Source organism: Typopeltis vanoorti, chromosome 15 (assembly GCF_054136105.1).
Source record: "Typopeltis vanoorti isolate ZY-2024b chromosome 15, IOZ_Tvanoo_1.0, whole genome shotgun sequence".
Classification (NCBI taxonomy): domain Eukaryota; kingdom Metazoa; phylum Arthropoda; class Arachnida; order Uropygi; family Thelyphonidae; genus Typopeltis; species Typopeltis vanoorti.
In genome coordinates, this window is record NC_143563.1 from 83,729,192 (window position 1) to 83,741,983 (window position 12,792).

Genomic DNA, 12,792 nt, shown 5'->3' on the forward strand with positions numbered 1-12,792 from the left:
AAGCAGCGTGAATGAATTCAAGAATAAGTATGATAGCTGGAATGTGTAGTATGTGGACTTCCTGGATGAGTCTCTGACTCTCTGGAAGTCTCTCTTAATAATAATAATAATATTTCAATAATAACAAGAATCAGAGATAAATAGTTACATTGGTATGGACATGTATACAAAATGCCTATTAAAAGATTTTTTCAAATTCTCCGAAATGGAACAGTAGAAGATACTGACAGAAAAGCTTAGAAAGAAACAGATAGAAAATATCAAGAGTATAAGTAATTTGAACTCTTACAAAAGTTTAAATAACTTGGCTGCACATAAATTGTAACGGGAAGCTATTGTTCATAGTAGGCCTCAACCCGCCTTGGGCGGATGGGAATGAAGATGATTTACAGATAAAATATGGTCTGTATTTCCTATATCGCTAATATTACAGACACATTAGAGTATATATGCATTAATTAAAGTGCCAATAATGTACGCTGAGATTCAAATAGATCTATATAGCTTCATATTAAGGAAGTATATAAATTTGTGCTGAAATCTGAGTAAAATCAATTTTTCATCTAGTAGTTCTGAGCAATTCTATGAACCTATTTAAAAGCGTTTTAATAAGATAAAAATTACTATTTTAATATATTTTTATTAATAGTTTTAATAAAATCTGCAAGTGAATTATGTTTATCCAATACAGTAAGTGTCATTATATTAATTGCATTTCTCTGAGTTTTTAGTTAACTCTTTGTGCCTTTCGATGTCAAGTAGCTACTCTGAAAACAGTACTTGTTTTCCAATGCGTTGCGAATGTGTGACATTCGTTAAATGTAAAAGCTATCACCCATCATGGAAAATTTAAGATTTTCAATATTCTCATCAGAATATCTATCCCAATAGCACTACGCACTCTTATGTTGATTGTTATTAGTAAGTATCCTGCATTACAGATAAATTTTATGCCAAATATCAAAATAATAATAACTAGCAATTTAAGTTGATAAAATGTACTTGAAATAAAAATTGTAAATGGAAAAATTAAAAAATGTACGATACAAACCGCTTTAGCAGTGATTTTGAAGCGTGTTTCCATTAAGGTTCTAAATAAAATCACTCTTCATTTGATCAACGATTGAAGAAATTTTAAAAATTCCATCAGGAAACCAAGACATATGTTTGTCAATTATTCTCTAAAAAGGGAAATATATTCCATTTGTCTTTTTCAAAAGAGAAAGACGAAAACTGTGTTAAGCTAAACCATGTTATGTTACGGATGCCGAACATAGGGCACACATATGTATAGAATATAAAAAATAATAAAAATCGTTGCTTTTAAATATGTACTTAAATAAAAATAATAAATTCAGAATTTTAAAAGAATAGTATGATTTTTAAATATAATTTTAAGTAGTAATTTTGACAACTATTTAATGATGTTCAGCGTGGTTAAAATAGATTAAAAAAGTAAAGAAAGGAAAAAGAGCCAGCAATTGCCCGTTTCAGTTCAGTATTTTCCAAATCGTGGGGATGTCTCTCCTCGATGGAAGCCACTTTGTGATAAGAGGACACGAGATATGTCCTAATAGCGACTACACTCATAATACTTGCAACTCAGTACAGGTGGCAAAGCTCCATGTAGGAATTTAAACGTTAAGAGCACTGCGAGAAAAAAAAACTGAGCTAATAAACAAGTCCAGTCATTGCACAATAAGGTTCGTATATTTTTTTTAAATGCTGTAAATCGCAAATGTCATTAATCTCGATGTTATTATATTATTTCAAATATACGTAACGGAAATTTTATTAATTTTAGACATTAATTTTGTCTTATTTTTACATATTTAAAACTACCTTAAGTTATTTGGGGAAAAATTCTTTAATGAGATGACAATGCTTGTCAGACACTCAGCGAAAAGTTTAGTTGGATTTCCTTTGTATTCTTTTGTGATACATCGGTGCAAATCGTTCTGGCATCCTTTATTATTAGTAGTTGAAGAGTAGAAAGTGGTCCAAAAATACGTCTCAATGACATGTCGATTGCAATCGTTTAAATGCTTGCATATTTTTGCTTGATATAAACTATGCAGTCAACTGTAACGATTAAGCGTAAAAAAAGAGAATTTAACATTTTATAGTCAAGCGTTAAGTTCGCTTTTTTACGGTTAATTCTCCCATCCCCTTAAAGAAAGTCCTGGGTTCATTATTAATGTACATGATCTCGAATGAAGAGTTGGAGACCGTAACAGAGCGAGGAATGGGGTAGGCTTGAGTTTGCATTTTCACTATAGTGATAGGGTGCAATCACTTTTGTTCTTTTAAGTGCAATAGTTATATACAAAATGTGTTTAAAGTTGATTTCATGGCGATTAAGGCAGAAGTTAAAAACCTGATGTGTCAGTAACGATGGCGAGAGAGAAAGTCATTCAATTTATCTAAAAATACGAGAAATTCAACGACCAATGACTTGAACTGAAGGATATCAAGAAGTCGCGGACTTTTTGATTCATCCAAAAATAAAATTAAATCCCGTTTCACTACGTCGAAAACAACATATTATCCACATAGCTGTCCAAATCTAAGCTTCTTACTGTGAAGATAATCAGGTTTTTCTAAGGGACTTTTGGCTTTTAAAATAATACTAAGCAGTCGTTGAACATTAGGATGAAGATAACGTAACTCTAGGTGGTGGTGGTGGTGGGGGGGGGGAACAAGGCATTGGAAAGTTCTTAAAAATATCAGCACTGCCGTTGATAGAGCCGATCCTGCTAGTATCATATCCTAAGGTATAATCATGGTATTCAGAAAAAAATAGGAACAAATGATTTTGTCTAATTTTATTTTTGATTCAAACTTTAAATATTAAATCACATGACCAAAATGAATTTCGAATAAATAACTTAAACTAAATAGGTATTCCTCTGCAGTTGATCAAACCCGTATCTCCGCGTTCTGTTGTGATCTCCTAAATAATATACACTAAAGACCGAATGGTCAATTAAAAAAATATATATAATAGGGCCAGTATATGGCGTTAAATATTAAGAAAAGAATTGGATACATGATGCGACAAACTCGGTCCAAGTTGCTTTTTTTTGAATCCTGCTTTGTTTGCTTTGAAACGGATTTCGATATATCTTCCACTTTGTTTTCGGGAGGCGAAATTTTCTGGAAAAAACGAAGTGTAAATATATTAGGTCCAAAATGAAACGTGATTAAAATTTAATCTAAAATTAACACTAAATTTGATGTTGAAAGAAAAGAAACTCGTTATGCATTAGTGATTCGTGTCACGAAGAGATTATTTCTTGACTTTATTCAGTTATAATTTAATAATTTAAGTTACTAATTTAAAGGCCTTCCAAATGATATTTAATAATTATTAACAAAATTATTTTTAAATCGTTCCTTTGTCATTAAAACGCTAATACTTTTTAAATCACTAATAAATAAGTCGCAAGGTTTAGGATAAAGAAAAATGACCAAATTAAATAAGCACCAAATTATATCGCTGAAGAATTCTTTGTTGCCACTGCGAATCTTTAGTCTGATTTCCCCACTCTGTGATAAAATGCGCAAAATGGATTTAGTTGTTTCACCTAATTGCAAAATTTATTGTGCGCAATTATTATTCAATTCATTTCATTATTCATTTCAATTCAATTCATTATTCATTTCATAAAATTTAATGTTCGTGGTCACCATTAACAGAAAGGAAAATGTTGTGCCATTTCTTCCTCAAAGGATCAGCAAGATCGTTCGGCAAGCAAAGTCAACTCAGCAATGTCCCAAGAACTATTAAGTTCAAGTAGCATGATAACAAATGTTATGCTGAGAATACAAGTTAATTCCTACAAAGAATCAACCAACAGACAACGTATAACTGTCTGAATCACAGGTCTCCGCAAACGTATTAGTCACTTTCCTTTATGCTATTAGTAGTTTTATTCTCCTTTCCTTCCGTGCCACTACGTAGATCTGTAATATAATTCAACCCAACCGAAATTTTGGCTTTGTTCATATGAAAAAAAGAAGCATTCAACTCGTGTAAAAAATAATTTTAAAAGAAAGTAAAAAAAAAAATCAAAACATTTTAAAAAATAAAGTCAAACCTTTATTATTTGATAGACAGGATAAATGTGAATGTGCCTACAAAGAGAGTCATGCATTTAAAAAAATTAAGGGCCCGATTAATAAGCTAGATTATTTATTATTTTGCCTTATTTGAAGTCAGAATGTTTAGCAAGTAAGAGAGTTTATGGTTATATCCACAATTTTATACTTATATATATTCGTAGACCTTATATAGAGATGACCAAATCTTGGTGATGACCACATTAAGTAGTGAGTTGTAATTCTATTGTCATAATGGCATTGGCTCATCAAAAGATGACAGAATTTGAAATTATCATAAGTAATATGAATGTAACTGATTTCCTGCAATTTACAAAATGAATCTAAAATTCGACACTCGAAGTGATCGCCAAATCACTTCGACTTGCTCACACTATGTTTTTCCTGTAACTCCCTCCTCTGGTATAGTTCTATACTTAGGCTGCCGATAAACAAATTGCTAAACCGTGAGATTATATAAATAAATAAACGGCAGTTTTCGCCTTCATATGTCTTGGAATGATAAATATCTTTTATACAACTAGTAATGTAAGAAATATTTTAAAAAGCCTGTTTTATTTTCTCCAGGTCAACCATACGGATTGGTTCATATGGAATGATGCGTCTTTTGGTAATAACAGCATCCCTATTATTTGAACGATAGCTTTAAAATTGATCTGCGAATGCCATGGGTATGTATGTAAGAACATGAGACTCCTGAAGGGGAAAAACTTTTATACCTCCGTATAGATCGTTTCTCGAGTATTTTATTTCTCGGTTCCTTTGGTTCAAAGCTGTTTCATAAATTACAGCAAAAAAGTACTAATTATGATTATGTAAAACTAAACCCAAAATAAAATAGAACGCATAGTTCTCTACTAAAAGTCTTCTATAAGAACCGCCTCGCTTTTAAATTCATAGCCAAGATGCCATGAATCTTGTGTATGCGAATGATTATTGACAAGTACCACACTTGACGTCTTGGTCTAAAGAATATTACAAGAGCTAATAACATGTCTGCCATCGTAAGCGTGTAAATGGAGTAGGCAGCCCTCTTACGCCGCAGCTCCGTTCTTGAAAGAACGGGCGTAAACTGAATCGGCGTAAAACAAACCCAATTTTAATGGGAGGTACGAAGTTATGTTCCGCGCAGTAAAAAAATATGCACATGAAGTATGTGTAACATTATTATATTTAAAGCTTTGATAATACATACATATATATTTGTTAAAATAAAATTATTAATAACGAAAACAAAACAAAATTATATACAAAAAATATGAAACTTCGAAAAGAGATTACATATTTCTATGTTGAAGTTCCTGGTTTCGGATCACCTGCATTTTTCTTTTTTTTTTTTAAAGTGTCCAGTGTTAACTGCCTAGATTTTCTTTTTCTTTCTTTAAGGAGTTCAGTGTAAGGTCGAATAGATGCGATTACACTCCTTTTTTACGTTCGCACTCCGTTCCCAATCGTGGTCCATTTCGCAGAGTTCATCAGTCAATGTCTCTATGCTTGCAAGGATACGCTGTAAATCGGCCGTTTTCATATCTGTCAGAGAACCTTCTTCGTTTTATTTCTCTTCCTTTGGATGTTGACTTAATTGTTCGGCTAATTCTTTTAAGTCTTCTTCATTGGAAAGCGGTTTATCATGGCTCTCTAAGCCTTCTGTCACATCTTCAGCTGTAATATCGTCCAATCCCACCTCTCGCGCAAGCTTGATAACATCTTTAATAACATTCTCCTCTTGCTCTAATTCCTCGAAGTCGTGCATAAATGCTGGAAGAAGGTTTCGCCATGCTCCATTTAAACACTTTGCTGACACGTCGTTTCAAGCTGCCTCGATGTTGTTAATGCCCTTCAAAGTATCGAATGACCGCCAATGGTCTTTAAGTTTTTCCTGAAGTGTCCAAGACTTACCATTTCCATAAATGTTATACGGAGGTAATAGGCTTTGAAGATTGATATAATCCCCTGATCCATCGGTTGCAAAAGCGATGTTGTGTTTGGGGGCATGTAAACAACCTTGACATCCAATGGTGTTCTTACTTCAGCAAGGTTTTCAGGATGTCCAGGGCATTATCCAAGAGAAGCAATGCCTTGACTGGCAAATCATTTTCTTTACAGAAGCGAAGCACGGTAGGACAAAAATAATTTGTGCCAATCTATAAAAACGTCTTGTGTAACCCAAGCTTTCTTGTTCCATTTCCAATAGACTGGCAGCATGGTTTTCAGACCCTTGAAGGTACGTGGTGTCTGTGAATGGTACACCAACGTTGGTTTAAGCTTCAAAGTTCCGAAGACATTTGCACCCAACAAAAGCGTAAGTCTATCTTTTGCAGCTTTAAAACCTGGAGCGGAATGTTCTTCACAGGAAATGAAGGTGCGTGATGGCAATTTTTTCCAGTAGGCGCAGTCTCATCAACATTAAAAATGAGATCAGGAGGATAACTTCCTTGTTCTACACAGTCTTGAAATTCTTTAGCAAAAGCAGCCGCTGCCGCAACATCTGCACTTGCCGCCTCACCACATAATTTGACACTGGGGCACTTACTTCGAGACTTAAATCTTATGAACCAACTTTTGCTTCCTAAAATCTTCGCCTCCATCTGTCTTTTTAAGATCCTCAAAAATTGTTTTTGTTTTCTCAGTTATAACAGCCTGCGTCAGAGGAATGTTTTTCTGATTCAAGTCATCCACCCATAACGATAATAATTTTTCCATTTTTTCATGAAGTTTACCTCTGCTATAACGTACATGTTTTGCATTTAGTGCTGCCGTAGATTGTTATAACTGAGAAAACAAAAACAATTTTTGAGGATCATAAAAAGACAGATCTTAAAAAGGATCTTAAAAAGTCTATCAAATGGAGGTAAGTTCATACTTTCTACAGACATTAGCACATGTCTGCCCATCTTCCATTCTTCGAATCACCTCCATCTTCTTTTCAAGTGTGATTTATTTCCGCGCCTTCTTAACACCAAGTTCTGCTAATTTTTCTGCACTTCTATTATCAGACATGGTATGTAATTACGTACCTTACCAATATAAATACGTATGTATGTAAAAAAAATTAAATAGAACAATTAGGTAGATTCAACATTAAAACACTAGGTTTGATACATATTGTATACGTCGTAGTAGCTCGGTAAACACTCAAACACTAGAGTGCCTGCTAGCGTCGTTTCTCAGTCAACCACACTACAGTAAGAAAGCACGCGCAGGCAACCGGTGTTATTGTGAATCGCCGTAAACCGAGGCAGTAAATCTCCGTTTGTTGGAAATACTGCCTGTATTTCCAACAAACGGAGAGTAGTTTGCCGAATTACAAACACCTGAATATTAGTATCCAGCAGTGTTTTCCATTCCCGAGTCCAGAACGATACTGATACTGCTTGTCGCTTCCCTAATTGTTTCTAATATATCTAAGAGTCTCTTCCGAAGTTTTTATAGAATAGTTTACTATCGTAAACTATTTTATAACACTGACTTAAGAAACTTGAAAGTACACTCTGTTCCTAATATAACGTATTTGAATAAATAATATTAATATTGCAACTTTTCAACAATTAAATAATATATAGGAGTATATACAATTTTTTTTTCTCTTTTGTTACCTGTACAAGTATAATTTTCCGCTGTCCACCTTTTGCAACAAAACTGGCAAATGGATATTCCAGAAGCGCTGTAAAAACAAAGAAAGAACAAAAGAACACCCAAACGTCAATAGCTGTGATGTAGGTCACGGGAGGAAGATACGACCGCACTTGGCCCGCTGTTGTGGTGAGAGTCAAGAGTGTCGTAACTCCTATGGTCACTCTGGCAGGAACTGCGTTCACGTCGATCCAAAACGATACCCAAGACACGATAACGATAAACGTGGTTACCATGTAAGAATTGAAGAGATAAAAACTAGCTTGGCGTTGGAGTACGAAGGTAGCATTGATGCAAGCAAAATATCCGGAGACATCTGAAAATGAAAGGAACTATTTTTTAATTTTAAAAACGTATTAGATTATCTTGAATGCTAATTTTAAATTAAGAACATATTTTTCTCGTATATTACACTGGATGACAGTAGAACTTTTGTTCTTTATCGTATAGAAAAATGTGTAGATCTTAGAGATTTTCAAAGTTCAAAACTGATTACAAAATGTGTTTATTACTCACTAGTTTTAAATAGAAAGTAAGACTGGAACAAACTAGACACTTCATAATAATATCAAACAAGGGTGAATTCTCCATGCTCGCTGCGCAAGCTCATTAATTGAGAAAGAAGTAATATTTATTTGTTAATATTTATAAGCATTCCATTTAGGCTTTTATTTTTGTAGACAGAAGACGTCTTATGCTTGCGCGGCAATAATTGAGCTTTACGTTGTGTATTGAAGGCCAATGCTTGCTAGTCAAAGCTACCTTGGCTTGCTCGGTTGTAGGAGCTTCCAGGTCCTCGCAGCAGCACTGTGATTTCATGTGCGCGCATAGCCATTTCACGTCGTCTCACTCTGTTGCTTAAACACAGGCCATACGCAGTCAACGTAGCTCTAGCCAGCGAGCTTCAGCCAGCCTTTACAAATGTGCGTGTTGCTTGGGAAAATTAAATTACAGCCAACTTTTTATGACGATGTTATTGACCAGTTCATAAAGAAGAACCGTAGGGTAGAATGTGTATTCAAGTAGCTAAATTGAAAAAGATAGAATACCATTTGTAAAATAAATATTGTATTTGTATCATTAAATGTACATAAATTTCTAAATATGTAGTTCTAAATGGTCAGTAATTAATTATTCCGCTAATCAGACTTCAATCACACCTCTCACTCCTTGAATGTTAACAAGAGCAAGCGTGAATTTCAAGACCAGAATTCGGCCCTGATATCAAAGTAGATATTGCATAATAAACTCAAGAAAAGTTAGCTACCGATCGCTTCCACTCACATCTAGCATCCCTATCAATGTTCAACATGCTAAGCTTCACATGCCCTGAGATCGCCTTCCTAGATATTTCTTGAAAAAAGGGTTCTCATCACTACCAGTGCTCATATTTATCAGAAAAAGAAGAGATGTGAGATCAGAAAATCGATTTTCAATATTTGTGCATTTCATAATTGTTCAGGCATTGGAAAATTCTATGAGCGATTGGTAATTTTCTGCTTTACAGTTTCCGAAGATATTTGTGATTACTGTTTTAAATTATCTCCGAGTAAATTCTTTAACTTCGCTTAAAGATAGTATCAAGTTTTCCCTCGCTGAGAAAGAACACGAAATCCGTGACAAGAAATAATAAAAAAATAATAATAGCCATCTGTATACAGAGCGATTGACTTCACATCAGATTGCTCTCCTATCCCATAATGCACAGCATATTCTCTTCTCTAGCGTGTATAATGTCATATACATTATGGCCACTACCTAAACACTATCCAGAGTAGTATGTAAATAATTTGTTCAAAAACTTGCCACCAGGGTTTAAATATTATTCGAGTTCAATAGCACTCTATTAGTACTCATTAATGATCCGAAAAGATATTTCATTGCTCTTAAGCGGATTATTTCAGGATAATCAGCTGTTTCAAATTTTGGTTGTGTTGAGTAGTAGATAAAAAAACTGCTCTTTTCCAGAGTAAGCCCCCTCTGAATGACCTTTAATGCAATCTCATCAGATGGGAGCCAGACCCCGAAAATACTGCTGAGAACTAACGTAATAACTTTATATACAAATAGCAAAAGAGAATATTATCATATTACAAAACTCCAGAATAAGAACAACTGCAGCAAGTTTTTCCCACGCTGGTAAGGAAAATTATACTGGCCAAGAAATTAAATTCCTGTTTTCATCCTATTTTATTGAAGCGTGAGAAAACAAAAGTCGGAACGTGAAATATCTTCACGATTCTCAATATATCCGGGTTTAGCTCCCACTGACAAGATCTTGATAAGAAGGTCGGCTGAGTAGTGACTCATGACTCTCTCAAGACTACATGGTATTATACACCTTGAGAAAGGAGTGTGCTATGCATTATGGGATGCATAAGGAAACTTCATATGAAGTCAGCTGCTTCTATTTATATACAAAAAAGCCTAATCGTGAAGATATTTCACGCTCAAACTTTTGTTAGCTCAAGCATGGAAAAATAAGAATGAAAACAAGAATATAATTCTCAAGTATTAAGTTTAGTTAAACTTGAGTTTAACTTCACTTAAAGTTTGATAAATATGATATCCCTTATGATTTTCCTAATTTTCAGGTCAATATACATTTCTTCCTGAATTTTAGCTTCACAGATCCTGATATTTCTATTTCAAAATTAGATAATCTATTATTCTTTCAAAAATAATAATCTATTAAATGATATTTCTGTGCTCTACAATCATCAAAACAGTAAACAACATTTGATGGGACCGATTCCGCCAGCCTCTAAGAATCATTAAATAGTACAAAAGAGATGATAAATTCCTCTTTTGGTATTTTAAGAGTATATGCATAATCTGATCACATTCGTCATTTTAGTACGAAATTATACGTGCATAAAAATGAAGCATCTGAAATTTTTCTAGCAATAACAAACTACAAGTTTGCTGGAGAGTAACTGATAAATGAAAGTCGATACAAATTGTTTTTGATACTGGTCCTAAACAATGAATATGTAAATCTGGCGTACTAAACCTTCACGTAGAACAGAAACAAGTAACTCGTACGTCTTCTGATAAATTAGTCAAGAAAAAAACAAATTAAAATTCATGCATTTAAGGGAAAATATTCCTTTATTTCTGTGTAAAATATACATATACACGAACTAAAATATCTGTGGATATAAATCTTTGGTCCCTAAGTATATCAGAAATCCTATTGAACAATTAATTCGACGTGACAATTTCTTGTGGGTTATTATTTGACTACATAGTACCTTATCGCACAAATAGTGTCCTGCTGAAATTTCTCCCGACAGTAAAGCCATCTATTACGAGACGGGAATTTTTGGTATAAATACATGTATCAAAAACTACCCATTTCCAACTAACTGTGAAAACTTCTTCTGGTTTGACCAAAAAAAGAATTTCTAACATTAGTAAAATTTTCTCAAAGTGTAACCATATTTTGGGGGGGGAAATGGGCACCGATATTTTTTATATTAAGGACAATTATTCAGTCTATTTTTAAATTTTGTTACACGAATATTTTCAAGCATTAATAATGCATGGGATACCATATGGGAAACAGGGTAATGAGCTCATTTGATGTAAAAAGTTATTTAAAATAATTAAATGTTAGCAGACACCTCTATGACGATCATGAGTTGAAATCAGAACGTCATAAGCAGTACATTAATGTCCTGAGAACTAACACGATAAACTATCTGAAAGGGTTTTTTCTAGTTCTACCAAGGAACGCACGAAAACAGTAAGCAATTTAACTTGTGTACTCAGACCCTCAACATTCAGGAAGTGTGTTCTGGCTGACAATAGCTTGGCATAGGTAAGCAATAAAACACGTCCAACTAAAATTAAGCGAATACACATTCTAGATCCGATTCAGCACAAACTTGATTTCGTTATTTGGATTAATGCCGAGATAAAGACACGAGATGTCACTGTGCTATATCAACTTCAGATGACTTATCTGTTTACGGAAGTGAAAGCGGGATTCCCCCCCCCCCACACACACACCCCCCAGAGAGAAAGAAACTTTGCCACATCAGTTTCACAGATAAGAATGCAGCAAGATTTCACTTATATCCAATAGGTGGCACTTGAGAGGTAACGATTAGGCACCAGATTGGTGGTATGAAAAAAAGGGGGGCGGAAATAAGATTTAAACTGATTTTGTTAAGACGAAAGCCCCATGCTAAAATTAAAAATAAATAAATAAATAAAATAAACTTATGAAATATAAACTATTACATAAGATTTTTATATAATATTTTATTTATTTTGAGTATAAAATATTACAACGAGAAAACATTATTCAGCAAAATATAAACTATTATATTTGTGGTCTTGTTCAATCTTTCTGCAAGTTTGATCGTCCGTGGAAGCGAGAAACTCTCAGCGCCTTCTTTGACCTCCCTTGCGGAAGTCAAAGAACGGGAAGTGAATCATCGATCGGAACAGGTAATAATCAGTATGTAGGGTGAGGGGAAGGTTGAAAAAGCATCTTGATTTTTTTCTTGTGTTTGGACTGGTATAGTCAGCTGGTGTTATCTTAGTGGGGAAGTACATGATTTCGACCGCCTTGGCAGAGAACAGCTAACTCTGTGAAACTTTCTGCCCATGCATGGCACTATTGTGTTGTACTTTTGCAACCATTCGTGTATGTATCTTTTAAAATCAAAAAATAAGAAAGAATAGAAGTGCCAGCTGATGATGAGCCTTAGTGAACTACGTTCTCGAAATTTTAAATTCATTTAAAAAACGCGGCCTTGTTCTCTAACAGATCTCTTATCAAAAACGAAAGTGCTTCTATCTGTTCCAGTGATTCTTGAATTGCTGATACAGATTTTTCATTGCACCTATTTGATGAATGATATATATTATTATTATTACGGGTATCTCCATATGTTCGTCTGAAGATCAGAAAGAAAGTTTTTAAGGTATTAGTGTAATGACGAGTAATGGTATCAATTCCTACCAAACTTCTTCGACACCTTATGGTGATCTTAGCGCTTGGTTAAAATGGCGTTCTAGTTACAG

At 34.0% G+C, this 12,792-nt stretch overlaps 1 protein-coding gene across 3 annotated transcripts in view; it reads right to left on the reverse strand.

Annotated features, from left to right (window-relative positions):
• Positions 1-2,816: 2,816 nt before the first annotated feature.
• The window catches only part of LOC150098939 (glycine receptor subunit alpha-2-like), a 146,807-nt gene continuing 136,831 nt past the window's right edge, over positions 2,817-12,792 (reverse strand). For 2 of the 3 annotated variants that reach the window (XM_090405532.1, XM_090405531.1), the window contains 2 exons: positions 7,719-8,071; positions 2,817-3,156 (listed from right to left, as the gene is read on the reverse strand). In XM_090405532.1, the coding sequence (XP_090261658.1) occupies positions 2,983-3,156; positions 7,719-8,071 (527 nt within the window). In that variant the 3' untranslated portion in view covers positions 2,817-2,982. Of the gene's footprint in view, positions 3,157-7,718; positions 8,072-12,792 lie in introns of those variants that run through there. The other variant, XM_090405533.1, reaches the window with a different exon arrangement.